This window comes from Ailuropoda melanoleuca, chromosome 3 (assembly GCF_002007445.2).
Source record: "Ailuropoda melanoleuca isolate Jingjing chromosome 3, ASM200744v2, whole genome shotgun sequence".
In the NCBI taxonomy this organism is placed as follows: domain Eukaryota; kingdom Metazoa; phylum Chordata; class Mammalia; order Carnivora; family Ursidae; genus Ailuropoda; species Ailuropoda melanoleuca.
In genome coordinates, this window is record NC_048220.1 from 45271422 (window position 1) to 45289573 (window position 18152).

An 18152-nucleotide genomic window follows, 5' to 3' on the forward strand; every position below is an offset into this window, starting at 1 on the left:
CTATCTGATGACAGCGTTATTGTTTGGGGTTTCCCACTTAAAACAGTGTTAGTGTGGTAGTGCCATGTCATTGTAGGGTATACTGGTCTTGGCTGCCTAACTTGTCCAAGGACTGTCCTAGTTTGCTAGTCCAAGAAAATAAGCTAGGTCAGCTGTCATATCCCCCAAATGAAAAAAGACAGCTAGCTGCCTGGACTGCAATTGGAAGGAAAGGTCAATCAATATATTACCCTTCCTCCGGTGTGTTCCTTGCCTCCCAGCTGAGCTGTGCCTTCTCAGTAGTGGTGGTAATCTCCTCTGCTAAATTTTATTTTAACCTTGCAAATAGGTTAAAGGAAGGGCACAGTTAATAACGTCTTCTCTCAGACACCTCTGAGCATATTATTAGGCTGAACCTTGTCCCCCACCCCATCCCCCTCACCCCAAGCCCAACACTGTCTTGTTTAGATGGAGAGTTAGGCAGGTAGCTCGTTTTATTTATTGTGGGAATTTCTCCTACAGCTCGGTCATGCTCTTGCACAGACAGAATGCAAACATTTTTGTGATTTTTGACAGTAGCTGGGATCTATGTGGAATAGGGGTTTTTCAAAACATTTCTCAGTCAATATGTTTACTCTCCTTCACCAGCCATGCAAGCGTGACACGCTGCATCGCCAACACTTGAAATAGACTGCAACAGGAGGTCAGAATGGAGCATAGATTTTCCAACACAGCATGTTAGATGAAATGATTTTGTGTACTTTGAAGTGGAAAATTCAATCAGAATTTTCCACACTTTTTAGTTAAAGCAACACTGTTGTTATTTATTGATGAAAGGTAGACTGAGAAAAATACAGAATGCAGAGGAGATAGCAAATCTAGCATTATTCCCGGTCAGAGCAAGAAATACCTTTTCACTTGTAATTTAATGAAACCTACACGTGCTAAAAAGGGTCTGCTTAAAATATGCACAATAGAATGCTTGGAACATATGCCGACTTGTTTAGCATGTGTACGGATAAAAATAGAATCTGGCTTTTTTAGGAAGTTTGGTTTCCACTGAGATGGACTTCATGCTTGGTAAACGGCATTTACAACTGCCTAGGTAATTTGTTTTGGTTTAGTTTTAAAGGAGCAGAGCTCATTTGGAAAGCATCTGAGAGTATCAATAAGAAATGCAAAGATAGATTATTTAAGCTTTCATTTAAGCGGGCTTAGAGAATATTTGAATTTATTACTGGTTTTCATCGGTCCTTTGGTGCACAGAAGATACATCAGCATAACTACCTATTATGTAGATGAACACTTTATACTTTTAAATTGCAAAACCTTAAGGTTGCAATGTCAGATTTGTGCATGAATATTTAAAATAGAATAATAACCTAATATTAGCATGCTCGATGTATGCCAATCATTTTTCTAGGTACTTTATTTGTATTATTTCATTGAATCCTCACAATAACACTATGAGCTGTTATTACCTAAAATTTCCAGTGAGAGAAGAGAGCCACAGGGAAGTTAAGTACTCTATCCAAGGCTGTAGTCCTAAGCCAGCATTTCTTTCTTTCTTTCTTTCTTTCTTTCTTTCTTTCTTTCTTTCTTTCTTTCTTTCTTTCTTTCTTTCTCTTTCTTTCTTTCTTTCTTTCTTTCTTTCTTTCTTTCTTTCTTTTTCTTTCTTTTTTTTTTTTTTAAGATTTATTTGTTTGAGACAGAGAGAGAGAACAGGAGGTGGGGCAGAGGGAGAGGGAGACAGGCAGACTCCCTGCAGAGTGTGGAGTCTGATACAATAAGGGGCTCCATGCGGGGCTTGATCCCGGGACCCTGAGATCATGACTTGAGCTGAAATCAAGAGTTGGATACTTAATGGACTGAGTCACCCAGGAGCCCCTCCCAAGCCAGGTATTCTGAGCCACTTTGCCTGGCTGCCTCTCTGAGGCTGTGCCACTTAAGCACCTTGATCCTGGTGAGCCTAGGCATGTGTGGGTTGTCAACTTGATTCAATTAGTATATCACATTTAGCACGGAGGATTTTTGTATTTACATTCTTTCTTTAAAAGAGACCTATACTCTTTTCTATGTGAAATCTGTGAAAACCCAAACCTGAAAAAACAGAAGCATGGTGGTTACCAGGGGCTGGGGGTGTGAAGAAATGTGGTTTAAGAGTCCATGCTTGAAACTTGTAGCCAAATAAGTCCTGGACATCTAATATACAGTACAGTGCTTACAGACTGTAAAACTGTATTGTAAACATGGGGCTTGCTAAGAGACCAGATCTTAATTGTTCCTACCACTAGAAGAAATAGTAATTATGCAACGCAGTAGAATGTGGCAACCATATTGCAACATAATGTATCAAATCAATATATCGCATGCCTTAAACTTACGTAATGTTCTATGTTAATTATATCTCAATTAAAAAAAAGATCTAATTCTTTAACAGTCTGTTTTACTTAGGTACTATTTTTTTTGTTCGATAAATAATTCATTTCAGTGTAACTAAGTTTACTTTTTCTTTTTCTTTTTTTTTACTAGCATTTGAAAGTGATAGAACCCTTTAAAACCATTAGTGTAAATTCATCGACTTGTCTAAATAATGTGGATTTGAAAGATAGTTCAACTGCCTGTGACTTTGTATTCTTTAATGATCTAAAGTTGATTCCCTGTCTTTGTTCATGATATTGTATAGTATTGTTACTTGAGGTTTTTTTCCAAATTTATTCACTGTAGTTTCCATGAGATAAGCATACGACTATTTCAATATCCTACACATGTCTTCTCATCTTTTATTGTTATTGTTGTTTGCTTTCATTCAATAGACAGTCCAAAATCAACGGTCAGTTTCAGGTTTCCAAGGTAATCCGGTATAATCCATCATGAGAACACAGAGCTTCTGTGTGATATAGTAAACGTATCAGTAAAATAAGGTCTATTATGCTTCTGATTTTTCAGAGGAAGAACCTAATTAGTACAATAGAAGCCAAAGTCGAAACCTCTTCAGTTCACCCCTGAATTACAAATGGCGACATTCACATATTACAAAAAGAAAATCTTCCTACTTGGAAATTGCTTTATTTTTTCAGTCAACAAAAACGAGAGGCCACCTAATGAAAACTTTCTTAGGTACTGAATTTAAACATCCACCCATTTTGTAATCCTTGTGATCCAAAAACATCACAAGGGATCATTTTGACTTTGAGAGAAGGATTCTATCTTTGCAATGAGAACGGAATTGAGTCTTTGGGAAGAAGCAATTAAAAACCCAAAGCCTTTTACTGCTTTTGATGCTTTAAAAAAAAAAAAAAGGCAAAAACTTCGCTGCACTGTAATGTTTTCTGCTAATTAACTGTCACAAATGTGATGCCATTAAGTTTGGAGTCTCTTTAGTTAACTTCAAAGTCATTAACACGCACTGTGCATCCCTCCCAAATCGGTTTTGAAAAAAAAAGAACCACATCGACAGATCTGTAATCAATGTTGTCAAAGTTTTTGTTTCTCATAGAATCTTATCTTAATTTCAAGAACATTTGGTCGTTTTCTTTGGGTGACAAACACCAGCCCTTCTAATGCTCATAGTTGGTGGTGCCAGGGTGGCCTTGATGCCTTGTGCACCTTTGGATACACTGCTCCAGAGGTGACTTGAAAAGTTCAGTATGAACCGTTTTTGGAGAGTATCAGGAATATATTTAGCTGCAAAAAACAGAAAACCAACAGCAGTTGAAATACATAAGGATGTATTATTTCTCCCATAAAAATGTTCACTAGCTGAACGTCCATGGCTGGTGCAGTATGGAAACCGGGTCCATTAGCCCACTTTTGTCTTTGCTCTGCTGTCCTTCACCCGAGGCCTCCGACCTTGAGCAAATCACCGTGTAACTTTTCCAAAACTGGGTTTCCCATGAGAAGAAGTGGTGGTAACGCTCTCTGTAATTGTGGGGTTGGAGTGAGTCTTCTGTGAAATCCTGTATGCGAAAACATGGAGCACAATGCCTGGCACTTAGCAGGGCAGAGCTGATGGGTGGCAGTGTGGAAGCAGGCACAGCAGGGCCGGTTTTCATGGTGGTTTTGCAGGGGAAGGAGTGAAGTAGGAAATAGGAGATACCTTAACTCCTGTTCGTCAGTCTTGGAGCTCCCAATTCCAGCATCTTCCAGGTGCTGTTACTTGAAATAGCACATTGGGGGAAATAATTTTAAAAAGATACCACGCTCTTTAACAAATAGGACCTATTACTTACTAAGTAAAATATATCCCCCGTAAGCCAATTGTTTATTTTATTCTGTGACCTCCTTACAATAAATTTCAGTACCATTAAAGGCTTAAGTCACATTATTGATTATTTGAATATGTGTGTCATTAATCTTCCATCACCCTCGTACATTTTATATGTACATTTTAAGTGTCGTCTTTTGCATTTAGATGGAGAAGAGTGTCAGAAGAAAGCCGACTTGTGGGTATTAGCTTCATACAGCACTTCAAGAGCTCCCTGGAGCTGATTTGCCAGTAAATTTCTACACTAAAATGGGCTTTCAGAAGAATGACTGCTAGATAAACTCTGAGGTGTCCTTAGTAAATAAAAATGATTAATCTCAGCTGAATAAATTCTCTATCACTGGTCAGATAGTCTCATCCAATTCTGGTTCCTGGTTCTGTAAAAAGCCCTTTTCTTTTTGTATTAAGGTTGTCCGTAATTTTAATGGAACCTGTGAATTATTATCTGATTTTTAAAAATTGGTTCATAAAAGGATATTGATTCTTTGAATTAGGGGTAGTTGAAATATTGTTTATGGGCAAACTGGCCTCCTTTGATCGAACCTGGAAGCTACTGTCAAGAAAACTTATCTTAAATCAGTGTTAAGATACACTTTTTAAGAAACGATCACAACTCTTCATTAATTGCCCCTGGATTGAACAGTGATGTCAGTGTGGGAATGCAAGGGAACCAAAAGGTAAAAGTGAAGATCTGTTAAGTGGGGTTCTCTCTAATTGCTTAATTTTTATTCCCAGTCACATATATGTTTTCCTGGGTAATGAGAAGATTTTAAAATCAAATAAAGCTTTTGAACACTAAAGATGTTTGCCAGCTACTGTTCTATTGAAGAATCCTATAGATTTATACTGATCCTAAGAGGTGTCTCATATCCACTATATTAACTAGCTTTTTAGAAGCTTATGAACATTGTAGCTTTTATTGATTCCAGGGAATTGTACCCAACGATAAGCAATAAAAGTCAATGGTAACTTTCTTCCCATATAGGGGTGTGCAGATCAATATTTTGAATTTACTATAATTTGCGGGTAATGCATGAAAGAACTGACAAAATTGCTAAGCCTTGTGGGGCACAGCTGTGCGGTGTTGCCTTTTTATCTAAGCTCACTGTAGGTCACAGGCTTTCCCGAGTAACAAGAAACATAGTTAAGTGGCAGGGCTGATACGCGTATTTATCAAGATCTTAGTAAGACTCCTCTAAGGGAAAAAAAAGAAAATCACAAAACTTGTCCACAGTGACCTTAATTTTATAGTCCTGAAGGGTTTCTGAACTTGCACTGTCTTAAAGGCAATTAATATTCTAAATATCTAGCCTTTGTATTTGATCTCCTGTTACAGGCATTTTCCTGATGATTAGTAACAGTGTATGATTACAGTGAAGCCTGATTGGCTTAGAATCTTCCAGGTGGTTCCCAGAACGGTGGCTGGGTTCCACATTGAGAGAGAAGAGGAAAGGTCTTTTGTGTTCCTTCTTTGATTTTCCCCACTTCTGTTTCTCGGAGCTCTTCACTTGTGCCCTGCGTGCCTCGTCTAATGTGAGTAGCGTGCTAACATAACATAGCATAACATAACATAAATGACATTTGGGGTGCTCTTGTGTTAGAGACCGGGCTTAATGCACGACCTGCATTCTCATTCATCTTCTAACTCCTTAGGATATCAGTTGTCATATCCTCATTTTATAATTCAAGAGACTGAGTCCTAGACAAGATAAGGAAGATTTTTAAGGATGCTTTCTAGCACTGACTTAGAATAGAATATATGTGTATGTGAATCTGGATCGTGTCCATTTAATCATTATGAAGTATACGATTAGCTTAAATAAAGATATTTTTTTTGGCCTAAACTTTGGCTGACCTAGTATGTTTTCTTGTTTAGCTTCTTTTTTTGTGAAGGCTGTGACTCCTCTAATTGGATCTAAAGGAGTTTCTTCAATTTCAAAAAGGACACGCTTTCTCTTGAAAGAAATAGTCCTTTGTTCTTAGGGAACAAAATAAGCACATAAAATAAAATTTGACTGTGCAGGAAGCTACTAACCATGAGGAAATAAGATGCCCTTCACTTTAGTATGTAGTAAACACTCAGTAAATTGGAGTTGTTACTAATACAAGTACTAACTATAACTCAACCACTGTAAGATGTGTAGATTTCCCGTATACGATACTGAATTGGAAGGCAGTATGGATACAAATATCTGATTCCCAAGCTTGATTTTTTGAAGTCAAAATTGTAACCTGTTAGGAAATATCAGGAATCATCGTAATTGGCTGGTAAAGGAAGCTTGTTTCATTTGCTCATTTACTTGGGGTTAGCTGGATATTTGACTTGTTATGCTTTTTTCTACTTTAAAAGGTCTGTGTTAAAAGTAACGTGTTTTCAAGGCTTTGCTTCAAATACAATCAGTCTGTAAGAAATAATTTGTGTGAAATTTGCTTAGAAAGAGCTGTAGAAATCTGTGGCACCTCTTTCTGAGAGTAATTGCCAGTGTGGGTTACCAACTATGAATGCAGCTTGATAGCCTACAGGAGGCGGGGCCCTGGTGCAGATAGACCAAGTCTTCCCTGGGGATGAAAATAATTAAACTGCTCTGGATTCTGGCTGATGTGTATTCACAGACAGGTTAAGCCACTTACCAGCTCTGTGACCTTGTGTAAGCTACTTATCCTGTCCGTGTCTCGGTTCTATAAAATGGAAATGCTGGTGAAGATGAAATGAGATAATGTACATCAGCGCACAGTAGGTGTGAGGTGCTATTCCTAAGTGGAGGGAGGCAGATGAGCTCAGTAAAGAAAAACCACTTCTGCCCTGTGTGTACAAATCACAAGGTGGCAAAGGGGTTTGTGATGATTGATATGTAACTTTCATGTAAGAAAGACCCAGGATGTTGACCCTTGCTCTTACGTTACCCTGAAACTTTATCTCATGTTCCTGCCCATCAGGGACCCTGTGGTCTAACTTAAATGGTTTTTCTATCCCCTCATCCATTCACATTTCTTTTATTTAACTTCTGAAAGCTTCTCTGTGCTTTTGGATGGCCCTTTTCCTCATCTCTGCATGGCGCCTTGCCCTTAGCTCCAAAGGTTCTAAACCTTCCCATTAGTTAAGCATTTATTCTCAACACCTTATAGATCCGGTACACATTTCTGTCTTGAATCTGTTCCTCTCTGACCTCCTCGCTGCCTCTTCCTTGGTCCCTACTCCACCGTGCTTCCCAGACAACTTTAGAAGCCACCTAATTCCTTTCCTGTTTGTCCTTCATAAGCCATTTGACACCCTGATGGCAAAGTGGTCTTTTTAAATATGCAGACTTGACCATTTTGTTCTCCTATTTAAAATGTTATAGGGGTGCCTGGTTGGTTCAGTTGGTTAAGTGTCTGCCTAAGGCTCAGGTCGTGATCTCAGGGTCCTGGGATCGAGCCCCATGTCGGGCTTCCTGCTCAGCAGGGAGTCTGTTTCCCCCCCCCCCCCCCCCGCCCCTGCCTCAGTTGTGCTCACTGTCTCTCTCTCTCAAATAAATAAATAAAGTCTTTAAAAAAATAAAAAATAAAATGTTAGAGGAACTCCTCATTGCCAATAGGATAAAGGCAGGCTCTTCCAAAAACTTTGTGATTTGACCCTGCCTCTGCCTCCATATTCTTTTTTCCTTTTGCTTTTTTCTTTCTACCTTCAGTTCCATCCATTCTGAATTTACTGAGAGCTGTGTACTTTTTAACTCCACCTGGCCTTGCTTCATCTCTTCCCTTTTCTGGAATACCCCTTTTCTGGCCCACTCCTGGGGATGCCCAGCCAACTCCCTGTTGCTGCTGAAGAAAAACCAGGTACAAGTAGGATATTTGAACTCCAAGGAACAGAAAACACAAGTTAAATTGCTTAAAACAATGAAGGGAACCGAATGGCTCATGTGTCATGTATGAAAAATATCACCCAAGACCCAGTTTCTAGCCATCTGTCTTGTCTGCCACCTTCCATGTCTTTCTACCCCACGCTGCCATTAGCTCCTTGGGGTTAGTGCTCCTTCCTTCCTGCTAGTAGCTCCCTTGGAAAAGGGAGGGGAGTTCTTTCCCAGGATCCTGGAACACACACTATTTTGCATCTTGTTTTCCCAGATTGAATCACATGCCAACTTTGAACCCACTTACTTTGGCCAAAGCGAATGAACTTTGTCATTAGCTTCCCTGAACCTGAGCTAAGCCTTGAGGATGGGAGTGGTGTCAGTTCTGCCAGGTTTTGTTAGCACAAATAACAGCATCATTGGGTGATAAGCAGTACTGACCCTCCTTACAGAAAACTGATGACCTCCTCCCTTGGTCCTATTGCATACTTTAAAAAGGCCTCTATTTCGGGTTTTTTAACATGTAAGTTTACAGCAAATGAAGTCCTTTATCCCCAGGGCCTGGCACAGCACCTCCCATAGTGACCCTTGTTAAAAAGTGAGTGATAGAATAAAGGACCCCTATTTGCTTGCTTTAGCCTCCATATGCCCCTTGGCTTCACCCTTGGCAGAAGATTGTGATTTATGTGTTTCTGAAATTACACACCTCCAAGTAAATTGCTTCACTTCGACTTTGCTCTTCTTTAAAAGGTACCTGCTCACAACCTGTACCTTTCTTCCTCTTTAGAGGAAAGGCTGCCCTCTTTTGTTACTAATTCCAGCCCTCTCTACATGTGTACTCATTCAGACCCCCTCTCAGTGGCTCACATCTCCACTCTGCCCCCTGTCTGACATTCACAGTGCATTGTAGGGGGGAAAAATTGGAACTGGATGACACTGGTTCAGATTTTGCTGCCAGCATCTCCTGGCTTTGTGACCGTAGGGCAATTGCTAGTTTCCCCTGGGCTTTCAGTGGGAAGATTTGAGGGTCCTGTGAGACAGCCAGGTGATTATGTTGTAAAATTCTTAGACCGAGTTTTTGATAAGAGCTTATAAAACCAAAAGAGACAGATAGCCGTGTTGTGACTCAGAAACTTTGTCTATAGAAAGAGCCTGTGAGCCTAATGTCAAGTCACAAGGACGATAGCTGATTACTTAGGTTCACAGCAGAAAAAAAGCCAACCAGGCAAGAAAGCAAGATGGTAACCACTTTCTTCTTTTATTAAAAGAAAGTGAGTATGTGGTTTTTGATCAAGGAAAATGGATGTGAAAACCCAACAAGCATTTTGCGCATACCTTTTATGGTTGATTGTGTTAGCTTTACTACCACAGATAAATAAATACATGATACACAAATAGAATGAAATAGAACCTGCAAGAAAGGGGCGATCCTTAGGGATTCTCCATGCATCTCACATTCCCACTGAGGGATTTTAGTAACATTTTACAGGTTAATTGGTGTCCAAGCATATCTTTAGAGGTCTACCTGCTGCTTTTCCAGCTTTACTCTACAGGTTTTAATGCAGAAAACCAATTACTTTATGGGCTGTTCACTGGAGTTTTCAAATACTGTTTGTACATAAGTTGCTGTTGACCATTGCTTTGATTCTAAACTGAGTGTCATGTAAGGTCTGGTTCTGTAGTGTGAACTGTAACCTGACCTCTGCTTCTGCCTTCACAACTGACACTCAGAAATGGAGGCCAGAAAAATGGGACCCAAATCCCTTCTTTAGGAGGACCAATAACCAGCAGAATCTATACTCCTAGCTAATTTTATGCCCTACCAGGAAGAGGGAGTTCCACTGCGGGTGCCTTTCCCTGCTCTCCACTGCTTCCCACTTGCAAAGGAAATAACTGAAAACCTGAAAGTTCACTATTGTAATAATGGCTAGAAAACTAATATTCCATAAAGAAAAAAATCCAGAGGCAAATGATTTATGCAAATTTATTGTCCTTAAGAGGACTTAAAAGTACTGGGGTACCTGGGTGGCTCAGTTGGTTAAGCACTCTTGGTTTCCGCTTGGGTCATGATCTCAGGGTGGTGAGATCGAGCCCATGCCCCTGGTGCGGAGCCTGCTGAAGATTCTCTCCCTCTCTCTTTGCCCCCCCCCCCAGCTCTCTCTCTCTCTCTCTCTCTCTCTCTCAAAATAAAGAAATAAGCACTTACCTCCACTGAACAAGTTACACAAACCCTCTCTCCCTCTAGATCTCCAGGGGTGGGGTTCAGGCATTAGTATTTTTAAGAGCTCCCTGGATGATATTAATGTATCATCCGGCTGCATTCAGACCCACTGCCTGAGCTGAATGATCTCATCCCCTTTTATTTTCTATCCACTGTTAGCGTTTACATGTTCAGGTAGAATTGCATACTCTCTTACCTGGTGGTATTTCTTTTCTTGTGTGCATATGAATTTCCCCAGCTAGCTTTTAAATCTGTCATATTTTGTTTCCTCCTAAGGTGCCCCAAACAGTGCCTGATACATTGTCCTGCACATCTTGGCTCTTTGAACTCTCTCTTTAAATTAATGGTTTGTCTGTAAGTGGACAGTAGTTGTAACTCTCAATGATACCGTGAGCTTACCAATGACTGATCCTCCCACTGTGCTGGTGAAGGGATCTAGTGTTCTCTGTTCCATGACAGCTGAGGCAGAGACCCAGGTGTGATCTCCCTAACACTCACAGGGAAGGGGAACCCACTAGGAGTGATGAGGGAAAGGTGCACAGGCAGTTAAGTTATACTCCCCAGAGGCTGGGCTTGAGTTTTCAGTTGTGGGGATGTCCTGAGTGTGACCATGTTCTCTGGGGTTTAATTTCCTGCTTCCTGTCCTTTTTCTGATGTTGTCTGTGCTACCATCCTGTCACCTGTGTGAGAGCTGGTATCTACCCAATAGATTTTTTTCATTTGTAGCCTTACTCAATTTCTTTTGTTATTAGGAGCCCTAGTTGCTGCATTGTGCAATGCACCATTTAACAACACATAGCAAGATTCTCCCCCACTTGAAGATTTTAAATGTTGAGGTGCCCATGATGGTGCATAAAGGTGTGCCTCTTTCTTTCTGTTCTTTTCCTGCCTCAGCCAGCCCATGGCTTTATATGCCAGCTTATAGGGTAATAACTCCAATGTCTATTTCCAGCCCCTACCTCTTTCCTGAATCCAGACTTATAGAAGTCCAGCCACCTGTTTGGAAATTTCTATTTGGAATTCTTTGAGTCATCTTGGATAAAACATGTCCAAACTAAACTGTTCTGCTCTCAAACTGGATTTGCTCAGGCAGAAAACTTTAGACTCTTTGATTCCACATACAGTTCTTTTATAGATTCTGTAGAAATGTTTCTGAAATCTCACTGCTTCTCTCCATCTTCATGGATGTTCCTAACCAAGTCTTCTCTCACATAGATGATTGTCTGACCTTTAAAAATTGGGATTAAACATTTCCTTAAAATAAGCTTAGAATATTTCTCCCTACCTCTCTCTCTTCTCCTATGTGAGAAAGAACTTTTTAAAATTTTTTGAAATAATTTAAATTTATAGAAAAGTTTTAAGACACTTGAGAGAATTTCTCTATACTTTTCCATGATGTTAATATCTTTTCTTTTTTAAGATTTTATTTATTTATTTATTTTTTAAAGATTTTATTTATTTATTCATTCGACAGAGATAGAGACAGCCAGTGAGAGAGGGAACACAAGCAGGGGGAGTGGGAGAGGAAGAAGCAGGCTCATAGCAGAAGAGCCTGATGTGGGGCTCGATCCCATAATGGTGGGATCACGCCCTGAGCCGAAGGCAGACGCTTATAACTCTGTGCCACCCAGGCGCCCCAAGATTTTATTTATTTATTTGAGAGAGAGAGAGCACAACCAGAGGGGCAGAGAAGAGGGAGAAGAAAATCCCCCGCTGAGCAGGGAGCCTGATTCGGGACTCGATCCCAGGACCCTGAAATCATGACCTGAGCCAAAGGCAGACGCTTAACCAACTGAGCCATCCAGGCACCCCATTCACTATGGGGTCTTCTGTAGTCTTATATAGTCTTAATACATTTGTCAAAACTATGAAATTAACATTGGTACATTACTATTATCCAAATAAAGTCTGAGTTTAGTTATCAGCACATTTTCCACTAATGGCCTTTTTATAATCCAGAAACCAGCTCAGGATCCTACATCGATTCCCTTTAGTCATCATCTCTCCCTTCTCCTTTAATATCTCACAGTTTCTCAAATTTGCTTTTCACAATTCTGACAGTTTTAAAAGAGTACTGGTCAGGTGTTCTGTAGAATGACCCTCAACTAGGGTTTGCCCGATGTTTTTTCATGATTAGACTGGACTTAAGGATTTTTAGCAAGAAAACCATGGAGGTGAAGCCCCTTTTCATCACATCGTATGGGGGGCACATGATAGCAACATGACTTACCAGGTGGTGTTAACCTTGATCACTTGGTTAAGACCTCATCTGTCAGGTTTCTCCACTGAAAAGTTATTTTCCCTTTTTCTATTCTGTTTTTGGAAGTGAGTCACTAAGTCCAGCCCAGTCTCAGGGGGAAGAGAATTCAGCTCCATCTCTTAGAGAAGGGGTTATCTACATATATTATTTGTAATATATTCAAATCTCCTTCTCTTTTAAAACATAGAATGACCCATCAGTTAAAAAGAATAGCTCAAAGATTCCCTAAACACATGTGGCCATATCGTTTCTTTGTGTATCTATAACTATTAAAAACATTAAATAGTATATTCTTTTTTAAATTTGTGCAAATTACTTGTACATACAAAACATTGCAGTTTTCTCTCTTGGGTTCATGAATAAAACAAGTTATTTTTTCCTTTTGAGTCCAAGGTTGCTGGGGGTGGGAGGGAGAGGGGAAGAAGGAGAATCATTCCTTAGGGCTCTTTTGTTCCTGGATTCTCCAGGAATTCTCTTACTGGATTTGAGGGACCCTTGTTTGTCCTCACTCTTATCCATGAATCACCAGAAGGTAACAGTTGTCTCAAACAAGATAAACTTTGTTTCACCCTTATTTTCAGCATCATATAAAATAGCACTTTTAGAAAGTGGGGGCAAAGGAAATCATACTGTAAGAGCAAATACTGATACACAGCAATTCTAAAAAAAAAAAAAAAGGTTAGATGTCACTGAGAAATCAGTATCAATGGAAACCATTTAAAATTTTTAATGTTCTTGGGGTGCCTGGGTGGCTCAGTTAGATAAGCATCTACCTACAGCTCAGGTCATGATCTTGTGCTCCTGGGATGGAGCCCTGCATCGGGCTCCCTGCTTAGTGGGGAGTCTGTTTCTCCCTCTCCCTCTGCCTGCTGCTCTGCCTACTTGTGCTCTCTGTCAAATAAATAAATAAAATCTTTTTAAAAAATTGTAATGTTCTTAAATGTACTCTTAGGAGTGTCGTTAATTAATAATTCCATATTGTTTAGTTCAGGTTGATACTTCCTGACCTTTATTCTCTTTGCCCTGCGCTTCCTCCCTCCCCTAATTCTTACCTGATGCTAAATTATTAATGCGTGTTCCAGATATACTAAGCAGAAGGTCTGGTTTATGACTTGGACCAATACCGTGTGTCTTATCTAATTATCTAAGTATGTGTTAGTGACCTTCACCTGACATTAAGGAAGTAAAATGAAGACACATACACAATGTACCACAGGGGCTTTGTCAGTAAATGCCTTGTTGCTGCTCATTGACTTCCAAGGGGTGCGGATTGAGCAGCGTGTGGTCCCCATGCATGAGCCACCCCTTGCTCGGTCTGCAATTGCTTAGTCCTCCTGTTATCTGCTGCCTTTTGCAGCTACTGTTCACAAGGTCTTGGCCACAGCACATTCATTTCTCTCACTTTATTACCATCACATCTGATTCCAATTTGCTACCAAATTGAGTTTCCAGTCTCGAGTCTGACATTCAAACCGTCAGGTGGATTAGCTCCTTCAGCTTGGTTAGCGTGGAAGCTTCAGGTCACTTGACAGTGGCCGATTAAATGTCCTCTGCTCCTCATCCTGGAGCCTCGGCTGCCGTCCTGTGGAGCAGCAGTGCCGGGTTACCCGCCGTAACCTTTCTTCTTGTTTAGAACTCATCATGCTAGACCTATTGGAGAGACTTCTGATTAAAAAGAGTTGCTTTTTGTCCCTTATCTTGCTGTTTCAGCAGTTTTTCTCTTGGAGCAGAGCAGCCAGCTTTATGGTTGGGTCATTTAGTGGAATATGATTGATTGGACTTTTTGGGGATCATCCATTTAGCCCTTTGCCTCTCATATCATCTGAGTGATCTATTTGCATATGGAGTTGAAATAACATCTGACTTACTCTGTTATTAATGATAGCCCATCAGCCCTGCCTCCTTTTCTTGCTCTGCTGCTGTCAGATCAACTCAAAGGACCACAGTGTTTCCTAACTTGAGCTCTAGGCCTTTGCTGCGCAGCGGGCTTCCGTAATTCCTTTCTAGTAGACACAGTCTGGTGAACAGTTACTTCTAGGGAGTTCCTTGCTTCCTTCTTTTCTCTTTTTAACCTGAATCCTAAACACATTTCTCAGTGCTTGTCATTACCAAAGATAGACATACAGAGAATTGCTCATTGGTTTTCTATTTACATTTCAGTTCCCAAGGAAAACAGTCTTGGTCAGAGACTTTTCTCCTGTCCTTAGGGGTTTTAGTAAATGAAGGTGTACTTATGTTTCACAATCAGGCATCCAAGTTGAGCAAACACTGTAATTTCTTGGAGATAATCAAGGATTAGAGAAACAAGTGAAACAAAACAAAAATACAGCGTTTCATCCCTGTACCCTGAGGCCCTTGAGAGAAGGAAGATCTCCTGCTTCTAAAATGGTTCATTGTTTCTTCTTGTAATTAAACAATGATATGATTATTATAACTGTATCAGAATATATTTGCTGGCTAATAAGTAAGGCGTGGTATATTTAAAGCGGTATCCTCCCCTCGGTCTGCTCCTTTCAAGGCCACGTTCTGTAAGCTATGCTGGAATAAATTGCACTGTTTTGAAGGAAGATCTGAGGCCACTGTCTGTGATAGACATTTAAGGATCCAATAAAAATAGGGGACAGGAAAGGTGAATTTGAAGCTGAGGGGGAAACACCTTTGAAAAAATAATGCTCAAGCTCCTGGAAGGCAAAAAAAAAAAAAAGTAATTATGGGAATGAAAACCTAAATTTAGTCAAGTCTTTCAAATTTATACTGTGTTCTTTTTGAGTTTAAACAGCCTGATGACTCATGGCTTCCTATTCTTTAATTACTGTTATCAAGTAATCATTCCTGAGTACCCAGGCTTCTGAAATCTCCATTTGTGGGTGGAGGTATTTCTGTATCCCTTTTCGTTTGTTTGGTTGGCTTTTTTGTTTGTTTGTTTTCACAGTCTCCCCTATAGTTAGGTGGCTAGTGATCTTAATTTGTGATAAGTGTGAGAGCGCCCTTTTTTAAAGCACTCTATTAATTGTTGCTGTCTGGTTACCTTTAGAGAGATTCATTAACCTACTTTTAAATATGCGAAGTCATAAATCTCATTAATGTTAGGAAATAAAACCAGAAGGAAACCTTTTGCTTTCTTTAAGAAAATCATAATAAAGTGTCATCTTTGGTATGCACAGCGCCTTCCCTGAGTTTATTTCTGTTAGGGGTAAATAGTCTGATTTAACTCCTTTTTCTCCTTTCACCTTTTGTTTAATTATAATCCTGTAAAATTTCTGCTCCTCCTTCTGTCTCTTTCCTCTTTGGATATGTCCTTTGGTTCCTCCAGTTTTCCCGATGCTCAATTTTAGGGCCATGTAGCTCAACTTAGTATTGTATTGTCCTTGTTTTGAGAGGATTAATGTCTTTTCTGTTTTGGAATTTAGATGAACTGTGTTTGTACTTTCAACACAGTGTATGAAGAGAACAATGTAAGAAGGGATCCAGCATAAAATCATGACATTAAAATCTTTTCATTGCGGAAAATGATAAATCAAGCATAATGAAGAATGGTACATTTTGGGGTATCCGTTTGGTGCCTTACCAGTCTAAGGTTAAAGTGGCCTCTCATATATATGTTTTGTTTTGTTTTTCTTTTGCAGAAGGAGCTGAGTCTCCCCAGAAGAGGAAGTCTGTAAGTAGCCTAATTTTGTTTCCTTATAATTATTTTGTACAGTTTGTAATGCGATTATTCTCTGATTTGTTAGGATTCAGTGGCAAATGGAGGATTAATGGTAGTCAACTGAATTGAGAAAATAGACACTTTGCGTTTATTTACGAATGTCACATATTCATGATTTCAGGATAACTTGAAAAAAATTTCCAGATTTTGTCCTTATGGGCATTGTAAGCCAAAATGCTTACTTACTCCTGGGACAATCTTAATTAAAAAAAAAAAAATTATCTTATGTAATCAAGCAAAAACATTATTTGGTTTGCAGATAGTATAAATGGATCTGAGTCAAGAATTAGTGTTCTCCTATATGTTCTGGAAATCTGTGATTGTTTTTTATGCTATGGATTTTATGGAAAGTAAATGATAAACGTTTGCCATGATGATGAAGACTATGTCAGCTAAACTTTCTGTTAGCTGTAGATCTTACTGCATTAACTCATGTCATGGTCTTGTTTTAAAATAGCAGATTTATGCACCTTAACTTGATATCCTTATAGTTTGTTTCAACTTTTTGTTTTGAAGGCTTGTAATATATTTGCATAAATCATAGTTTGTTCTTTTACGATTAGCAAGTTGCAGAAAAAATTAATTGCCTTTAATGTTCCAGTAAATTTAGGGTAAATTTGTTACCAACTAGTACTGTGTTAGGGCTGGTCTAGAAATACTGGAATTTGGTATCTATATTAAAGAATTAAGTGGAAGGGGCAATGTCCTTTTTAAATCATAACATTTAAGGTAGGCTGATGTGGGTCTCAACTTGGAGTATTAGAAATGTATATGGTAACTGTTGGCAGATAGTGTTCATTTTTTTGACCAAATCTTGGATTATGTCAGCCTTTGCATCTGAGAACTAAAACTTCATCTGCTATGAACATTTAAAAACTATCCATTTTAGTTCTTAATATTTTAGAGCTTTAGGCTGCCTGGAGGATACGGGATCATTGTTCTTGAAGAATCTGTCTGGATTAATTTTCACTGCCTTCCAGCTTACATCTCTGTGTGCTAGAGGTTAATGGCCTAAAAGTTGGCTATAGGAAATGCCTTTAGAATCAAAAACTTGCCTTCTTCTGAATCGTGAATAGGACTCTCACCTAGACTTGGAAAAGTCCAAACATTGTGATATTTCTAATCATGATGAAAACTAAGAACTTAGAAAAACTGAAGTAAAGCTACATGAACGATCTTAATAGGAAAAAAAGTCTCTTTTCCCTTGTACCTTTATTTAATGCTTAAAGTTTCCTAGGTTTGTTTTTAATATTTTTTTTGAAAACTTGAGAATTTCAGTCAAATGTTCTTTTGGCTTTTATAATAGGTTGCATTTTTTTTTTCCAGTTTTTGAGTTAGTATGTTTCCTGTAAATCTTTATTAAGGTAATGTTAATTACAAATTAGATTCCCCATGTTTATTTAAGAGCCACATCTCCTTTTGTAGTTATCTCCTTATCTCATATCTCCTTGTATAAGTCTGTTAATGTTAGCTGATAGCTGTGGGTTGGTGGGAGAAATAGAAGATATATTTAAATTTCTTGACTTGGGAGCATAGAATCTTTCATGGATAAAAAAGGATGATGGCATGAGTTTCTTTGGCATCCATGCTTTGAAAACTTACTAAGAGAAACCTAGAATTACATTTAAGCTGTCTAAAATCTTGTCCCTAATAAAAGTCAATGGATCTGTCTAAAACATAGCGTGTGTCAGCATGAATCTACCTTTTCCTTTTTCAGTGAATTCTGGGGAAATTAATATTTCAAGTAAAAGAAACAAAAAATAAAGATGTTCCTTTGTATTTTTTATTAAATGCAAATATTCTCAAGAGAATTAATGGTGTATGATAGAGATGTTCTGGGACTTAACATCACCCAGCATTTTCATTGACCCCCATACAGAATGCTGGTC

At 39.0% G+C, this 18152-nt stretch overlaps 1 protein-coding gene across 8 annotated transcripts in view; it reads left to right on the forward strand.

Moving 5' to 3' along the window:
* Window positions 1-18152, forward strand: part of MAST4 (microtubule associated serine/threonine kinase family member 4) — a 546144-nt gene that overhangs the window by 267274 nt on the left and 260718 nt on the right. For all 8 annotated transcript variants that reach the window (XM_034656299.1, XM_034656301.1, XM_034656302.1 and 5 more), the window contains one exon: window positions 16184-16215. In XM_034656299.1, the coding sequence (XP_034512190.1) occupies window positions 16184-16215 (32 nt within the window). The remainder of the gene's footprint in view (window positions 1-16183; window positions 16216-18152) is intronic.